General features: G+C 40.7%; 1 protein-coding gene across 1 annotated transcript; it reads left to right on the top strand.

The window, feature by feature from the left end:
• Positions 1-950: 950 nt before the first annotated feature.
• tbc1d19 (TBC1 domain family, member 19) lies at positions 951-16,826 on the top strand. The gene is made up of 21 exons (XM_020629131.3): positions 951-1,160; positions 1,333-1,405; positions 1,561-1,606; positions 2,618-2,693; positions 2,830-2,904; positions 3,215-3,278; positions 4,403-4,449; positions 4,542-4,652; positions 4,818-4,890; positions 6,269-6,307; positions 8,499-8,611; positions 9,591-9,665; positions 9,866-9,928; positions 11,408-11,492; positions 12,074-12,118; positions 12,745-12,777; positions 12,882-12,991; positions 13,075-13,166; positions 13,722-13,837; positions 13,967-14,037; positions 15,849-16,826. Exons 1-21 carry the CDS (start codon positions 1,065-1,067, stop codon positions 15,921-15,923), a joined length of 1,578 nt encoding a protein of 525 aa, XP_020484787.1. The 5' UTR covers positions 951-1,064; the 3' UTR covers positions 15,924-16,826.
• The last annotated feature ends 2,890 nt before the right edge of the window (positions 16,827-19,716 follow it).

The following is a 19,716-nucleotide window of genomic DNA, read 5'->3' as shown; positions in this document are numbered from 1 at the left end:
GAAATACATTTGGTGCCTTTGCCTCGAGTCGAAATCTCTTTGATGAATACCTGTTTTTTTAAATCTCTTAACCTACCCTTAACATTAGGTTAAGTATTGGGATATTTCCTTTTGAGGCCAAATACAAAAATGCAAAAAAGGTCTTTTGATTTTTCATACAGGGTAATAAATAATCAGGTCGTGGAAGAGTTAACTTGAGTCTTTCCTAACATGCTACCAGAAAACAAAACCACGATTTCAAATCTCACTAAAGCAGAAATAGTCCATGTATTCAACAGCATGTCAGCAGAGTATTGTAGGTTCAACTATCATTCTGCAGAAGAAAAAACAATTTATGAGCTTATCTTATGTAGCCTAATCATTATTGTAATAAAGATTTTCTTTAGTCTGATGGGGGGGGGGCTATATTGAATATATATATATATATTGGCTTTATTAATAAATAATGCATATAGTACATCAAATGATAATGTTAGGAAGTTTTAACTATTAGAATATTTATTTTATTTTATTTATTTTATTTATTTTATTTATTTTATTTATTTTATTTATTTTATTTATTTTATTTATTTTAGTAGATTATTTAAGACAAATAAATCAACCAAACAAATCGAATTACACAATTTCAAAACAAAATGAAATATAAACACATATACAGTAACCTATACACGTGTTCATACACACACACACTTAGACACATACATACAATAATATTGACTTTAATCTCATAATAGGCCTAAATACAAGGATTCTTAAGATATCAGATGAATGTATTATAGTAAGAATACAAAAAAAAAACTATTTTTAGACGTATGTTTACAGTAGAGAATAAATATTGATGATTTTCACTGACAAAAACAAACTTGTAATTTTCTGGTAAACCGTGAAGTAAATGTCCCCCCCCCCCGGAACCAAAGCATCCCGTCCTTGTTTCCCCTGCGCCTCTCTGTTGCTAGGTAACCTCTGCAGGGGGGCGGCTGCCGCATCATCCGGTGCTGCTGGAGCTCATACAATCCAACGGAGCCGTTTGACGCTCATATCTTAAACGTGTTTGAACGAGGAAGATGGACGGGGGCACCGAGTTATCTCTGACCATCGCTCACATCGTGCAGCGGCTCAAAGGAAGTCATTTACACTCTCAGATAGAGAGGCAAGCCAAAGTGAGTAAAGGATGTTAGCATGACGGCTAACGATGCGGAGTGCAGCAGGTCCGCAGTCTGTATCAAGAGTGTCGTGTTTCACATTTATTATCATGTGAAAATACAGCACGCAAGCAACGTCCTTCAATACATGTCAAACATTATCGTATCGTCTCCCGTTGTGTCTTTCCAGGACTGTTTACATCAACCTGAGATTAAATTGGAGTCCCTCAAAGATGACGTACGCAGCTTTCTGAAAACATCAGGTGGGCTTGTCTTCATTTATGACTCTGAATCACACATACAGGGTTAGCTCAGTATTTATTAATATTTATATATATATATATATATATATATATGTATATATATAAAACTTATTTTCATTTGTTATGTATATAAACATTTTAAATCTTTTTTATAGGCTGGGAAAGACAGCTACAGAATGCTGTGTACAGAGAACTACACGTGTAAGTTACATTCAATACACAGCAGGAAGACCCAGGTTATCTGCTTCTGTTTGTTCTCAGTTGAGGCTTACCACACTGGCAAATGTTAGTTATAATATATGAAATTGTAAAATCAGTTCATTTAGATTGCCAAAATATGCAAATAGTCTCCTAAATGTTCTCTGTAATCGGTTAAGTCAGTAAATAAGAATCAGAAAGGGCTCAGTTGACTCCTGTATCATTTGTGTGGGGACCTTGTTAGGCATAGAGCTCTGTTTGTGCTCTGTGTTTGTATTACACTGTGTTTATGTCTCGTACTGTGAAGCACTTTTCTTGATATTTTATTATCTCATACGTCATAGAAACGACAGGTGTCACAGACTTGGCCGTGTAATAACACCGTACAGTTTGTGATAGTGAGATTGCCTTTAAATGGGGATTCTTAAATAAAAAATCGTATTCACTTTTTCATTTAGCAGAATTGGCTTCATTTGTTTTTCTTAGTTTTTTTGACAATAAATATTAGACTTGGGGCGATGGAGAAGTTGTCTTATCATGAAACACATATCACAACTTAAGATAATGCTGATTTGTGTTCCCATTAGTTCCTTTCTGCCTGTTTAATCAGAATCGTCTAACTGATGAGCCGGAAAAACTCTTTGAACGTGAATACTCAGCTTTGGAAGGTGTTCCTTTGGGGCTAACACACTCACTGCTCTCACGAGGCTCCGACTGAAACACAGGATGCTTCAGGATTTGCTTTTAAAGGATGACATATAACACTGACTAGTACCTTCTTTGCCATTAGTCAGCTCTATGAGCTCTTTATAGGTGTTTAGATTAAGCTGAATATCTTTTGACGCACTGAGACCTTGAGTCATTCGGTTTGCCTCACACATGCTTAGTGGAGATAAAGACAGGAGATCATGCTGTTCCAGCTCTTTTAGTTCAGTCCCTCAAATCTGTTGGAAGTATTTTTAGGTTTGTCCTGTACTTCCTCAATCCCCTCACTCTTGTGTTTGCTTATTCTAGCCAGCTGCCCCCGAGCCATCCCATGGCTCCTCCAGAGCATCTCAAAGAGCCACTGGCCTACATGCGCAAGGCGCAGGTCAGTGTGTCTACTCTGATCTCCATCACTTCTCCATTCTTCTTCTTCCTCACATAGTAGCCTCTGTTATTTTAATCACCTTAGTGCATCGCATCTGAAGCCAAGTGATTCTATCTGCATGTGTTCTCTGACACAGGCCAGCTGGGAGAAGCGTGTCCTCAAAAGCCTGAACAGCATGAGCACAGAGCTCGAAGTGCCTCTGGCTCGCATGGTAAATACAGTCAATAAGGACCGATGTAGCGTAGTTAGAAAAGCCTTTCATTCAGATTATCTGCTGCAAACGCCTCTTGTTATGTTACGGTATTTCATTAGCATAGTTTTTGCAGAAGGGAACTTATAAATACTGTTATTATCATATGAACCCAAAGCTAACTGAGCTGTGGCTAAGTTTGACAAGTAGCCACGAGCTATTCTAGCACTGCTTAGATCAAATTAACCATAATTCCACACCTATAGACTCAGGCTCTTTGGTTCTGTTTAAGCTTTATGCTTTGTTATTAATCCTTTATTTCCACCCCCAGAGGTCGGCAGCGGAGCAGAAAGAACTCGCCAACAAATGGAACGAGATGGGCACAGATGATCCAGGTCTCTAGACATTACCCTGGGGTTAGGCCCCAAGTGTTCTGCCTTTTACAAGAGATTAGTGTTGACTCAGACACTGGTGTATTTTATATCTGCTTAACACATACAAGTTCTACCTCTGTTTTCTTTCCTTTTTTAGTCTGTATCTAGATCATTTCCCTACAGGGACTAGGCCGCTACTTCTTCAAAGTATAAAAGTGATGTTTTTAGATGTATACTGTGAATTCATGTTGTCACAGGTAGGCTTTAAAGCACAAAAACAATACCAGCCTGCTACCACTGACTGTTTTCTTTTCTGCAGAAAACCAATGCAGTTAAGCATTTTCAACACTCAGTTTCCTCAATGCTAACGCTCCTTGGGCGTCCCTCTGTTGAAGATAGTTCTACTTTCGGTAATTTCCCGATCTAGAGCTGCTACAAATGCTAGGACAACATCCCTTCCCATTGCTTTTATGCTTTCTGTGTGAAATTACCTTGAATAAAAGCAACTAGAGCAATTTAAAACGTTCTTTAACGGTCACTGACAAGAATGAATAGATACCAAACACTCCTCTTGAGAATTTTAAATATTACCCATCCATCCTCTCCACCTCAAGTTAATGCTAAAATGACATTATAGCATTAATCGCTTCTGTTGTCGGCTGACAATAAACCAACCATTTGGACTTTAAGAACCCGCTAACCTTTTGTCCTAACAATGCTATCAGCCTCAGAAGCGAATAAAAACATTCAGAACGTGCCGTCCCCCGGCTGTAAACACTTTGGACTGTGAATATAGAAGCTGTCCAGACTCCTACGATGGAACTAAGCAGCACCCCTGCTTCAGTCCAAACCTCCATGAGCGCTCATTGTGGGCTTGACATAGCACTTGAATTTATTGCCCGGTTACAAATAGGGTGGTTGGATATTCCACTTAAAGTAGTTGAAGTTGAAGTAACCCTGTAGTGCTCTTTGGATAATAAAGCATAGTTTTACTTTAATTATTATTGATGTGTGGTCTTATTTAGGTTTTATAGCAGTTTAAACCTGTACCCAAAACAACACATAAAAACAACGTGTAAATATTGGAGCTGGAAGTGACTACTTGTACACTGTAGAAAAACTGAAATGTCTTTGTCTCTCGACAGATTTAAGTCGCTTCAGGCCTGTCTACGCCCCTAAAGACTTTCTCGAGGTAAGCAGACCTTTTCAGCCCACGGTATTCAGTGAAACATATCTCAATTATAGAGGAGCCATTATTATTATTTATTACTGCTCTCAATGCAGGTGTTGATCAGCCTGCGAAACCCAAATCATGACAGCAGTGAAGACGTCAGTGCCAGGAGCCACTGGGGTCTCATCCAGGTTCCCGTCAACGTCAGGGACATCCCGCAGCTGGTAGGGACCCACAAACACGTGTCGTTAAATGTGTTTGCTTAGATGTGTGTTTTTCTGCTTGTGACCAAGTGAGTAAAACGCAAAAAAGCCCAAGCTAAAGCAGAATGGATTTGAAATCTGTGTATTTACTTTGGTTGTTTTTGTGTGTGTGTGTTTAACTCACAGAGACAGGCCTACTCAGAGCTGAACCTGATCACAGGACAACTAGGGATTGATGACTACGCACACATCCACCCAGGTATTCACACAAAAAAAAGTGCACATTTTAAATACTTTATAAATCCCTGAGGGAAATTCTGGTTATTTTAGAGACATGCTTCTCACACACATAGGCTCAACTCACACACGTGCACAAACAGCACCTGTGGACATGCGTCAGTGGAAAGATGTCAGAGAGGGTGCTGCTACAACACTGCTGCACAGGGAGCGCACCAGAGCGGTTGGTGTTTTGGTGCCTCGGTAGCGCACTCGGACCTCTCTAGCCACCAGAACAACTTCCGTATTTTTGGTGCGCACCTGGACTTGAACCAGCGACCGTCCGGTTCCTAACCCAAGTCCCAAGTTTGCAGAGTGTGGCTAACATTAGCAATGCTAGCACCACCAGCCTTCTATGGTCTTTGCAGGCTGGCTGACACCCACACGTCTGTGCTGAATGTGGTTACACATTGCTCTGGTTGAGGGGGTTTATACACAATTTTAACCTAAAACAACAAACATAACTTTATCTCCATTTTCTATATTAAAACGCTGTTAAATCATTCTGCGCTACCGGATGCCATCTGTTCACTGTGCTGGTTTACATCTGGATAGTGGTGAATTATGACAATACGCCAATAGCCATTAACCGAGGGGGAAAGCCCCTGCTAGTGGCACATTGGTGTATTACAGCTTACACACAACATTTGACCAGCACTGCGAGTCTGAATTCATACAAACATGAATCATTAGTTGGTAAGTTATGGTTAGTGATTCTGGTGCTGACTAATTCAGGTGATGATGTTTAATAAGTTAGTCCACTACAAAGGCAGATCTCTAGTTCATAACAATCTCATGCCTTTTTCTGTGTGCACAATACTTGCTGGAACCGGCTCCAGTTGAGCCTAGCTTAGCTTAGCTTAGCATAAAGGCTGGATATGAGGGGAAACAGCTAGCCTGGCTCTAATCTGTCTAGCACCTCTGAATCTCATGAATTTAAATATTATGTCTTGCTTGTTTGGTCCAGACAAGAGGCGTTTTTTTTTAACATATTTTATATCTTTTTCATGTTGGATCCAACCTGATGATTGATTCTAGCAGCAATGTGACAGAAACACTCTGAAATGAATGTGTTTACCAAATAGACACTGGGCTTTAATGGTGTATAATAACACTCTGGCCTGATATCTTCCTGTGTTCCTCTCCTGTGCCACACTGCTGTCTGGGTTTTCTCAAACTATAACTTTGTTTCATCCTCATACTGACATTGTTACAGTCTGGTGTTTGGGTTTGAAATAGAATCCTATCCACCGTCTCTGTGTTTGTAAATGAAGAAGACAACACAAGTTCAAAAGACGATGACTCACCACCAGATGATAATTGATGCATCTGTTTTTTCCTTTTCTCTCTCCCCTGTACAGATCTGTTTGAAAGTGAGCACGTGCAAATCGGGAAAAAAGGTGAGCGTTTGATTCTTGGTTTTAGAGAGCTCTGAATGTCTTTCTTTAAACCGTCTCTGTTATTCTAGCTCGTGAATCAAGGTGTTTTGTTTAAGTAGAGCACAAACACTTGGCATAAAATGTGAGTCTTAAAAAAAGCGGCAGAGGCTATCATTCGTATCATCACGTTATCCTAAATCATCTTTTATCATTGAAAGTTCTGCTTTACTCAGACATTAGACCCATTGACTCCATGCTAAGTAGATACACCTCTGTTACAGTTCCATCCTTGATTCTGTCTGGTGTTTATTTTTTTGTGTTTTATATTTCTAATTTATTTAGAGCATTGGTGTCCGGTTTTATTTTTACATTAAAGAGTCTTTTTATGGAGATCAGTGTCAAAAGTATCTAATAATATCCCATGTGAACCATTTTAAAGAATAAAACAATAAAGAAAGGTACTGAACACTTATTTTAGGCACACCATATCTTTGTCTGTTTTATAAAAAAAGTAAAAGACGTTGCTAAAGTTCATATTCAGTTTGTATGCATGACATAAGACATCTGGTATTTTTAGAGTGATCAGTTTGACACACTGACTACTTCATATCCTCCTAGTCAACCTGAGAGAAGCTTGAATTTGATCTCATTGCTCTGCTATGAGCGCAGCGTAAACACCGACTTCATTATGAACACCAATCAGAAATCATTCAACACAAGTCTTCAAATGAACAAACTTTTATTTTGTTGTTATATTTTACCCTCGGCCAAGTCCCAATCCAGGTCTCAGCCTGAGTGTTGAGTTTGTACAAATATGACGTTCTAGAGGCGAACAGGGTGTTAGTTTATGTCATGACTGTCAGCCCCTAAATTCAAATGAAGTATGTTTTTGGTTTCTGTCACATCGTAGATTTAAGGCGTAATAGGGATATTAATCGTTTCCAACAAGTGTCTGAGTGTTTTCCTAAAATGACGTCATAATCACCATTACGGTTGTGTGTCATATTCTGATGTTTATACATATTCAGAGGGACAGAAGGAAATTGTGAAACAGACACCCAAAAGCGCTCATGTTACCCTTCTTTAAGATAAACAAATGTGACATATTCGTGGTTTCATAGTCCCAGATTAAAAATGTTCATAGTCCGTGTTAATAAAGGTCACCCTTTCTAGGTCTTGTCAAAGAAAACAAACCTGCTAACAGATTTAGAGTTGACCTTCCTTCCTTGTTGTTGTGCAGGTGTTCGTTTTCCCAGCTGATACAGTTGGCTGTGTACCGTCTCTCATGACTCTGCTGTTTGTACAGATTATGTCATTCTGCCCGAAAAATCAGAAACAAGTCAGCGTTATATGAGTGTTTCTCTTGCAGCCGTCTTTTGGTGACATAAACTACAGTACCATTAGCCTATATATAACAGTAACGGCTTTTTGCACATAAATTCAACTTTCAAGTTTAAAAGGGAGAATGTATCAAACATGAACAAAAAAGAAGTAACTTTAAAAAAAAAAAAGAAAAAAGTTAAACATTGTAAAAACAGCTTTTTTTCAGTGCTTGGAAGACAATGAGAAAAATGTATAGTACTTTTATATCTGTAGTAAAGATATACAGTTACAGCCAGAAGATAGTTAGCCTAGCTTAGCATAACGACTGGAAACCGGGGGATCACATAGCACTGGATATGTTTCTACAACTACAGGGTGTTTAGCATGTCGTAGCATAATGAACGGACACACAGGGGGTCAAGCTAGATTTGCTATATCTTGACATTGAGAAGTCAGTTAGCCTAGCTTAGCATGATTATTGGAAACAGAGGGATGACTCAACAAGGTAAAACAGTCCACCTACTTGTACATCTAACACTCACTTAAATATTCAAATGTAATAGAAAATATGTGTTTCATGGGGTGTTTATGCAAGTTTACTTCTTGGCATGACTTCTAGGATTCTTTTTTATATGGTGAGGTTGCCATGACATAAAAGGAGCGACAAAAAATTAAGTGCTTCATCCACAAAATAGATGTTGGTGTTTTAAAAAAACAACACAGAATCAACAGAACCAGGTGAGCTATTTCCACCTGCATGAAGTCGTTGGACTGATCTATGCTAATCACCTTGTGGCTGCATCTACATATTGTATTCTTCATCTTTCCTCTATCTTTCATGCTCCTCATAACGTCTTCAGGTCTAAACTTTAGTTCCCTTTTGTTTCAGTGCTCGTGGAGCAGGACAGTGCAGCAGCGCAGCAGTACAGCCGGCAGGGCTGCCCCACTGGGCTCCGCGCAGACCTGTGGGCTCTCATCCTCAACTCTACCAACCAGCCCCCGGTACGACATGCAACACACACACACACACACACACACACACACACACACACACACACACACACACACACACACACACACACACAGACACAGACACAGTGCACAGTGCATACCACGCAAATGCACCCAGACATACAACCGAGCTGCTCCCTGGTGGCTTCTGTCTGCTGTCACTGTTTGTTGTGAAGCACACACAGCTGCACTGATTCCCAAACTGCATGTACAATTTCTAAGATAATCAAATTCTAGAAATGTAGCAAAGTTAGCCTCAACACAGCAGCCGTCTGTCTGTCTGTCTGTGCGGCAAAGTGCTGCTAAGTTAATAAGCCAATGGTTGTGACAGATTAATGTCTAGAGAAGAGCTACAGGGACAAACTGAGGGCTGAAGAGTGTTAGCGTGACTATGGGAAGCACCAAGGCAAACATATTAAAACTTTTTCTAACCTAAAGTCTGTTAACTGCAAAAAGCTTCACCCACTGTTGCTATAAAAACACCAAAATTAAAATATCTGACACTGTTCATGTACCACTGGTTTTAGTGTTTTTCCCTCAGCTGTCAAACTGACTCTCTTTTTTGTTTCTGTTCTCTCCACGTCCCTGGCATTTATCATGGCCAAGGTGCTTCAAAACTGTGACAGCGGACGATTTTATTGCTCCGTCTCGTCCACCCTGTCGCCTGCTCTCTATTTTATTTATGAGAACCTGTCTCAAACCGGAGACACGTTTGAGCTTAACCATGTAGTCGGGAAACGCCACATTCAGCCTGGTTTAGTCTTAACTGTCATCACTGTCAAAGTACTTCAAACTGATTTACCAGTGTCCCGGAAGAGGATGATTCTTTGTTTACCTTTTTACAAGAAAGAAAAGACTTTTATTGATAAAATGACGTAAAAGAATGTAACATCAACACTAACATTTTCTCACCTTTTCTTTGTCCAGTTTGACTTTCTTAATGCAATATGTTGACTCTCTGCTGTTTCAGGATGTGATGCATTATGAACAGCTAACAGCTGGAGTTATACAACATGCCCTGCTGGTGGACCATCTTATCTATAAGGTAAAACACTCCTTTAAGCTCAAAGTGCTCACATTTATAAAGCCGGATAGCGGAGATGTTTAAATATTTGTCCTCCATAACATAATTTTTGATGATAAAGATGTTTTCTGATAAGTTCTATATTTGTGCTACTTATCCTTTGTTTCATTTTCTAACAAAATGATTACAACTTTTTTTATTTTAAATTCTCTTCCTGGCAGGATGTGAAGCTCACTGCCAGTAATGACGACTACTACTTTGTGTTTGAAGATTTCCTCTACCAGGTACTGTAGGTGTCCACTCTCTCCAATACAGCCCTCCATCTCTCATAACTTTCCATACCTGTGCTCTACTGTCTTCTTTTTCACAGACATAAATATCCACTCCTGAATAAGAAAAATCAATTAGTGATCAAGTAGTTTACCAAAATATTTTTAAGGTAATTATTGAAGAAGTCAATTTAACATCATTGGGTAGCTCAGTCTGTAGTGACTTGAGCTGGGAACTGGAGGGCTTTTGTTTGAAGTCCTGGTACGGACCAAAGTGTGGAACTTGTTCCTGGAGAGATGCAGCCCCCCCCCCCTCAGTCTGACATCTCTCCAGTGATACATGTCCATGGCTCCTGTTTGGCGGCTTTGGCTTAGTGGTAGAGTTTGTCGTCTCTATACCGAAAGGGTTTCAATCCCAAGCAGCCACGTGTCCGATGTGTCCTTGTCCAAGTCGCTCCCGCTGCATACGAGTGTGTATGAATGGGATAAGTTAATACTTCTGGTGGTCTCTCTACATATCCGCCTCTGGCATCAGGGCGTCACTACTCTGTTTGCATTAGGCTCTCAGCTGATCAATGGGTAAATATGCAGAATATTCTCAGCAGCTGGTTTATTCAGGGTCGTCATGCTTACTGATGAGTACACAGGTGTAGCAAAAGCAAAGCTCCGGCATCGCTGTCAATGTTTACCAATGATAAACTCAGCAGGCAGTGACAGAATCCACTTTTCACAGGATGAGTGATGATTTACAGATTGTGTTCAGGAATTAGGCAGGACCTAAAAAGAATTGCATTTACCCAGACAAGACACGTTTTTCGAGATATGTTTTCTCTTTCAAACTCCATACAGTCGATAAAACATACACCAAGTCGACTATTTACACTGACTATGTGTAATCTTTCAGGATGAACTAAACTTCGCCCTGATTAAATACCTCTCTGTATACTACCTCTGACAAACACACGTCAGCTACGAAGGAAGACCACCCTGTTTTTGTACCTTTACATAACACATGAAGGTCACAGAGAAGGCAGCCTGGACACATGCGTCTCTCCTTATTCTCATCCTTATTTTTACCCTGATGGATCATTTTTATCCCTTTTTAATAAAATGTATCTGAAGGAGGAGATGGAAATGAAATTGGTTCTGAAAATGACGCAGACTTTTGGGCTGTAATGGAAAGCCCCCCCCCCTCCACTTGAACTGTCATCCTGTGACTCAAGTAGCCACTCCAGGCTCTGTTACAGTCTGCTTCAGAAACTTTGGAACATTTGAACCAGGTGCACTGCGTTAGTAGAATTAACTCAAGGCCATCATCACCTTTTCAACGTAAAACACTAAAAAAAATACAGTCTATGTTACCCCTGTTGTCAGGGGAGGATACTTTTACATGTTTGGCATGTAATAGATACATTTAGTATTTTGGGGGGAGGCTTTTATTCTTCCATCATTTGGTCTTTATCTTAGGTTAAAACTGATACTTTGTGTCCTCAGGTGTTGCTGTGTTTCTCCCGGGACACTGCTGTCTTGGATCACTTTAAATACAACAGTGCCACTCCGCCCAAATCCTACATCCACGGTGAGATGATTAATGCACCCTCCACCAAGGACACACACTCACACACTAAAAGACACCCATCCCATCGTTGCGCAAAAAAGCTCACGAGTGCCACTTCACCCAGATGACCTTACACAACATGTCTGCACGTTGATACCAAGCGACAAACTCCAGTGTTGAACGATGAAGCCCATACAGAAGTGCATAAAAGTTCAGTTCTTTGAGTGTCCGCTTGAGGCTGCCTCCAAAAGCCTAAGAAGTCAAATACACACCCATTCTAAAATGTCTGTTTTGTCAGCAGAAATAACATGTTTACAGCTTTGTATTAAAAAAAACAACAATTTTGATCTGATTGGCTGATGGCTTTAACGACACACCGTGTACAAGGATTGATTTTTAATATCACTCGTAGGTTTTTGAGGGTAACTGAGAGTAACTGGTGTGTGTGTGTGTGTGTGTGTGTGTGTGTGTGTGTGTGTGTGTGTGTGTGTGTGTGTGTGTGTGTGTGTGTGTGTGTGTGTGTGTGTGTGTGTGTGTGTGTGTGTGTGTGTGTGTGTGTGTGTGTGTGTGTGTGTGTGTGTGTGTGTGTGTGTGTGTAACAGGAAAGGTTGGAGATGAGGAGTGTGCTGTTGTGTATCCTCCTAACGGTGAGCCTGCAGCTTTACACTCACATCATGTTATTTAAAATGCACTGATACATACAACTAAAGACTCAGTGTATTTAACATTTCATGGTCGTGTTTTGCATGGATTTCTCTGGACATCATTTGTATGCTCAGCTAAATTGATACACATTTTAATCAACAAACACAATCTAATTCAAGAACTGTTTTCCTTATTTAATAGAGATAGTCCGATACTGATAAGAATACAGACACCGATACTGATAGCGATACCTATATCGGTTTAATAACCATCCATCCCCAAATAATCACCAGTGTGGTATAAGTTTTGATGTGACTTTAACAGACAACAACATCAAATACTAGCAGAGATTAAATATTGAGTTGAAGCTTGCAGAATGTAGAAGAAGGTGTGTTAAAAAAACAATATTATGTATGTTTTTTTTTATATATACATATTGGAAGTGTACTAAGTATTGGCCCATGCTGAGTCAAAGTATTGTAATCAGTATCTGTAAGCTAAAATATCCTTTCAGAACATCTCAATTATTGTTTTTTGGTAGTTCTGGTACATTGGATTTTTCTGTCTTGTAACTAAAATGTATGTTGCTTATCTAAATCCTACTGTCATTTAAATCTAATTATAACAGGCGTGATCCCTTTCCATGGCTTTTCAATGTATGGTGAGTATGCTTTGCACTCTTTAGTTCTCACGCTTCATTTTCAGGAGGAACCCCCTGCGACATGTACAGTAACAGGGAGTGTGTGTTTGTGTGCGGCTTTACAGTGGCACCTTTGTGTTTCTTGTACAACGAGCCGTCCAAGCTGTACAGCGTGTTCAGGGAAATGTACACCCGCTACTTCTTCAGGTTGCACTCCATCTCCTCGTCTCCCTCGGTGAGCATGCAGTTCTAAACCCTTTCGCGTGCTGCGTCTGACCTCATGCCCGTACTCAAGTTGTGCACATTGTGCTCCCGTAGGGTATTGTGTCTTTGTGCCTGCAGTTTGAGCGGCTGTTGCAGACCCATCTGCCGCAGCTTTTCTACCACCTCAGACAGATCGGGGCGCAGCCGTGAGTACCCTCCACACTGCTACGTCCCCCCCCCCCCCCCCCCCCTGTTTTTGTGGTCCTATGTAGACACTTCCAAGCTTAATTTTGCCACAGACATTAACAGTGTGTTTAGTCAAAGCAAGAATTAAAGTGAGACAGAGAACAACAAAACATTCTCTTATCTGTTACAAACGTTTCTGTTTCTTTCTTGCTATTGTTTAATATTTGTCTGGGTCATTAAGGTGCAATGTGACTTCTGTGTTTAGCTATTCTTTATGAGAATGTATGAGTTACATACATACACACACACACACACACACAGATGTTGTAATTATAGTGAACTGCTGCCATCTAGTGTCACATTACTGGAATCACAAAAAGAAAGCTGAAGCCCTGAACACCCATTTGACAAGAGGTTTAATAGTGTCAAATACAATTACATGATATTACACCCCTTTTCCTTTCTTCAGTTCTATTGAAGTTTATCTATTCAATCATATTCTTCATTGTAGATATCTAGATCTAATCTTAAGTATATCAACTAACCCTAAACAGAAGGGATCTCTTTGTTTCCAGGTTGCGTATTGCCTTTAAGTGGATGGTCCGTGGGTTTTCTGGCTATCTGTCCACTGATCAGCTGCTTCTTCTCTGGGACCGAATACTTGGCTACGACTCACTGGAGGTAGTTGCAGGTAACAGGTGTTTCAGACTTTGCAGTTATATCTTTATCGTAGCCCATTTTTATATACAATGTATGTTATTTCGCCCATCCTTGTGTGTGAATCCTTTTCCCTCTGTTTCTTATGACCGCTCTCCTCCAGTCCTCGCCGCTGCTGTGTTTGCTTTCCGCGCCGAGAACCTGATGGAAGTGACATCACTGGCCTCAGCCGAGGTATGTCTTTCTCACATTAAACTCACACTCTGTGTGTGTGTGTGTGTGTGTGTGTGTGTGTGTGTGTGTGTGTGTGTGTGTGTGTGTGTGTGTGTGTGTGTGTGTGTGTGTGTGTGTGTGTGTGTGTGTGTGTGTGTGTGTGTGTGTGTGTGTGTGTGTGTGTGTGTGTGTGTGTGTGTGTGTGTGTGTGTGTGTGTGTGTGTGTGTGTGTGTGTGTCTTAAACTCCTCCTGTCCTCTCCCTGCCCCCCCACATACCCCAGGAAGGCTGTAAATAGCTGTTGATGAGCAGCCAGTACCAGTAACCCAGTCTTCTGCATGCACATGTCTGAAAAAATGGCTGGCTGGACAAATATCAACCATCACACTAATCCTGCTAAATCCTCTAACGCCATAACACAACTTACAATAATAATATATTAATAACTTTTATTTATCCCACACTTTTCTTCACAACTTTACAAAGTGCTTCACAGTTAGCGTAAAATACATTCAAATACAATTTATATACACAATACAAAGACAACCAAAATACATTCAAATGAAAACAAACAATACATCTAAAAATGGAAAACAATGATAGAGATAAAAGCCTTTTTTTTAAATAAAAGAATACTTTAAGAAGAGTTTTAAAAGCTGAGACAGAGATAGTGAACCAGATCTCAGCAGGTAGGTCAGCACAGAGTTTTGGAGCCTGGACTGCAGAAGCCGGATAGACCTTTATCTTCAAACGGGGTCTGGGTACAACCAGTAAACCCTGATCAGCTGATCTGCGGGGGGCGCCCAGGCTCATTAGGAGTTAATAAGTCGTTATATAACTAGGGGCCTGATCAATTTGAGTTGTAAAAGTTGGTAAAAAAAATGTCAAATCAATATGGTCATCTGAAGCCAACGCAACGAGGCCCGGGTTGAGGTTATGTGATCGTGTTTTCTTGAGCCGCTTATCAGTCTAGCTGCAGCATTTTGAACTAATTGAAGTTTTTTTTAGTGGGAGCCTGAGATATCCCTGATTAAACTTCACCCTACAAAGATTAAAAAACATTTTATTTTAAAGGCTTACATTCATTGTTGCACAATCCATAATGTTTTTCTGCTCAGAATTATGTGAATAACGTTGAAATCTTTCCTGAATTTTCGCTAAGAGTGTGACCTCTGTTAGCTCCGCTGACTCTCATGTTGCATTATTACAGTAACATGTAATGTAAATCTTGTAATGTAAATCTACATGCCTGCACTGTACACCACACCCATACTGCGCTGCCACTATCGTATAACCAAAACCAAGAGTGAACTACACAATGACACGCCTCTCTCACTCCCCCTTTCTTCTCCCCTTACCGTCAGGGCGAGGGCTTTAAACTGTGATATGACGCACGGGGCGACAGCCTGATCTCTCCTGCTCTTAAGATGCAAACCGGCACCATTTGCTTGCTCATTTACCACCTGCCCCAAGCAGAGAAGAGATATCATAATGCACTGCTCCTTATCTTTATATTTAGAACTGAAATATTAAACCCCCCTCTCTAAACATGATAGGGCCCCTAAATTTAATCTCCCACCGATCCCAAAAGGACAGAGCAAGGGAAGCGGTGTACTCTTAAGCAAGGATTGTCGCTTCCCAAGGATCCTGCATCACCATCATGCATGTCTTTTTTTAAATCCTGAAATATGTCTCCTGATGAGGGGGGGAGGGGGAGGTGGGGGGGTTTGCTTGGCTTTATAGCCCTTCTCCTGGGCTAAGGTAAGGCTGCTTCAGTCGGGAGGGGAGTGCATTGAGATGACAAATGTTATTTTCTTTTTCTTTGACATGCAGGCCGTCCTCGCAGACCTTTCAACTCTGAAGGTCATGCCGCTCATCCAGGTCTTTCTGTTTGCCACCTCCATCTGAGGAAACTACGGGATAGAAGTCGTACCCACGGACGGCTGGAGGATGCTACATCACAACGTTATAAGAACCAAGCTAACACTTACTAATAACCAAGAAACAAAACGCTAAAGTGTGCAATATCAAGGAGTAATGGACACCTATACAAGCAGAACATCCTCCATCTTGCACTACTCCGCAGCAAAAAGCCAAACCCCCCTTTAGCATGTGTGCACCATGAATAGTGAATCCCCCTGTATCATATTATAAGATATCATACATTATGTACATATAGCCACCACACCAATAAGGTTGAACTAACCTCCCTCTTAAGCCATATGCGGATCGTGTTTCCTGCAGAGCAGCTCTGGGATCCGCCGAGAAGCTCGGTGACCGTGCCGCGATGAGAGAACAACAGCAGCATCTCCAGGCTCGACTAATGAAGTGTTAATTAGCCGCGCGGCTCTCGCTCGTTGTTAAGCTATTAGATGACGCTGTCGCTGATGAGTGAGGAGAATGGAAGCACCAGCGTGTTGAGGAAAGGACGCTTTAATATGTAACCTGTAGGACTAGAAGCTGCTGCGTACACACATTTATTCTATTTATGAAGAAATATATTACAACTGCACTCTTAAAGGACCTCCAGTGCCAGTGTTTATTTTATTTGATCATTCTATGGTTTTTTATTTTATGTATTTACTACCTGAATGTAATAGCTTACTTTGTATTGCTTTAAAAGAAAAAACAACACAGTGTATGTTCACTGTGATTTTAATGCAATCAAATCATTGTTTCTTTACAGTAAATATTATTGTTTGTAAGTCAGTGCCAAGGGTTTCATCCGACACATGTTCCATGTTTATTGCAACCTAGAGAACGATTTTTTTTTATATATATGAAATAAATGAACTTATTTGTTGAATCGCTTGCTTTGGTTTTATTGTGTAAAAGCTTAAAGTCTCAGCACACTGCTGCCTGATCTCTCCTCCTCCTCCTCCTCCATGATGGAATATTTCCCAATGTTTATTTGAGAAGGTAAATATTTGGACAGGGAGGACTGTACTTTGGAGGCTTATCATTTCAAGAGTAATTGACAGGTAGCCGTATGAAGGGACTTGACCGCCTCCTCGTCACCCTCCTCCCACACGCAGCATCTGCTCTGTTCCTGCCTCGTTGTTGGCTGCCTTCCTCCCCGCTGCCCCCTCTGTGGGCTCGTATCGAATTATGCTTGTCTTCTCTTTCGCCTCTCTCTCTCGCTCCCGCTTCAACTGCCACCTGTTTACTGGTCCTCCCACCACCTTTATCATGAACCCCCCCCCCCCCCCCCCCCCCCTCCGCTCTGGCCTCCCACCAGTCTGTTCCTCCTGAGACAACACTTACCTGCTGTGCAGATTACTCTTACACAAACCCAGGTCACTCCTGCTGCTCCATTTGTTGCATTAATGAGATATGGACCTTCTGTATGTCCACACTCTGATGTTGGGCCTCTGAAAGATTTCTTGCACAAAGACGTGCAGTGACTGAAATAAGGGTTTTGAAAAGTTATTATTATTATTTTTTAGATCTCTTTTTGGGGCTTTTAATTCCTTGAGATAGGACAGTGAACAGAGTCAGAAACCGTGGGGAATTGGGGCGCTGGTGGTGCAGTGGTTAGTGTGCGCACCCCATGTATGTATGGAGGCTGTGGTCCTCCAAGCGGGCGGCCCAGGTTCAAATCCCACCTGTGGCTCCTTTTCCCGCATGTCATTCCCTACTCTCTTTCTCCCTTATTTCCAACTCTATCCACTGTCCTATCTCTCCAATAAAGGGACAAAAAGCCCAAAAATAAATCAAAAAAAAGAAACTGTGGGGAAGCAGTCACAGGTCAGACTCGATCCCAGGCTTCCTGCTGCGAAGGACAACTAATCCACGATCGAAGGAACGAAGGAATTTCTTCTTGTTCAAGATGATATCAAATGACACTACTACATTTACACCAGTATCAGATTGAACATTTGAACAATGAGACAACATTGTATAATGCCTCAGTCTTAGTTGTTTTCATTCAAGTAAAAATAAACTACACATTCTTGCACGACTTGCACTTAAGTCAAGCTCAAACCTTCATTGAAAAATGAAGTTAATGAGGGATTGCTACAAACATAATTTCCTCAAGTGGCCACTAGAGGCTGGCTGCAAAAGCCAAGAAATCCCCATTACAGTATTTATTTCAGTAAAGAAATAAACACATTTTCAGACAGGTTGTTAACAAAATAGTATTGATAGCTTATTTCTTTTTCGGTTTACAGTGTACAGGGGATACTTTTTTATTTTTATAACTCATCTGTTTTGATTAATGAGTTTGGCATACATTATTAGTGGCATTGCTGAGGTGACTGACAGGTGGGCATGTGTAGCAGACGTAAGATGGTTGCTTGTAGGGTGCAAAGGAAGGCACCGACACAGGATCAGGATTTTACTTGTAATTCCTGTAATGCAGGAAAGGGGTACAGAAAGGTCGCTCACACAGACACGAGCAATGGCGTGGTCTCTCTCCCCATCACAGAACTTTCCCACTTTTTTTTCTGTCTCTCACAATACAAACAAAACAATTTCACTACTTTCACCCACAGAAAGGCATACAAAAGAAAATAAGTACACCATACAAAGTTAAAAAAGTACTTGTTGCAGTAAAACCAAAATGAAAAGTATATTGCTTTTAAAAGGTGTGGCTGTTATCTGAAAATAAATATCGTAAACAAGACAAGAACAAACATATTAAACAAAGGCTAATATTAAAAATATTTAATGTAATTAGCTTAAAATTGCATGAAATGATCTCATAAAAGTACAACAAACATTGAAACATCATAACGCACCATGCAGCAAAAGGGCACAGAAAAGTCCCACAGACATGAGCAATGGTGTGGTCTCTCTTCCCTGCAGCGAGAGCCAGATATGCGAATGAGGCAAAATGTCCGACGAGTTTTTATTTTTTTATTTTTTTAAGATTTATTTTTGGGCCTTTTTGTGCCGGGGAAAAGAGAGCGGGAAAGGAGCCACAGGTGGAATTTGAACCCGGGCCGCCCGCTTGGAGGACTACAGCCTCCATACATGGGGCGTGCGCGCTAACCACTGCGCCACCAAGCGCCCCATCTCTGACGTTTTTTTTTACATCATTTTTCCGTCTTTGTCGACTAAAAACAATAGTAAAGCTAATTTCCAAATTCACAACATACTACCATTACGTTATTACACAATTTAGAGCAAATTTCACATATTTCACAGTCACTAGCTTAAAACAAGAAGAGAGCATCACAACACGTCTTACCTTTACCGAACTTTTCCCACTTTTGCCGGGAAAGAGCAACTTTGTCACAAAAGTGTCTGAGTGCATCATTAAGTAGAGTCCCCTCACCTTAACCCCATGGAATAAGTTTCAACTTTTGTGTCAGTAATTATTCCAAACATTTCTGAGAAGGTTCACCAACATTAACAAATGATTAATTATAAAATATTTACTCGGCTACACATGTTATAGCTGTTTGTCAAGAGGCTTAAGGCCCACCTCAGCTCCAACCTGTTTCTAAATTGATCGAAGGTTTGGTTCAGTCAGCATTTCCAATATGGTGACCACCATCATTGGGCTTCATACATCTGTTCAGAAACCATTGGGTGACCTCACAGAGACCAAGTCCATACAGTTTTACGATTTAGATGCATATCTAAATCATGATATAGCCTAAAGTAAAAACCCATCATGAATATATGTACGCTACTGTTTTTTTATTGCGACAGATAAAATCACAATTCAACCCGCCTTGTACAACAGAAACTG

The sequence above is a fragment of the Labrus bergylta genome, chromosome 22 (assembly GCF_963930695.1).
Source record: "Labrus bergylta chromosome 22, fLabBer1.1, whole genome shotgun sequence".
Taxonomy (NCBI): domain Eukaryota; kingdom Metazoa; phylum Chordata; class Actinopteri; order Labriformes; family Labridae; genus Labrus; species Labrus bergylta.
This window is presented reverse-complemented; position numbering and strand designations above follow the sequence as displayed.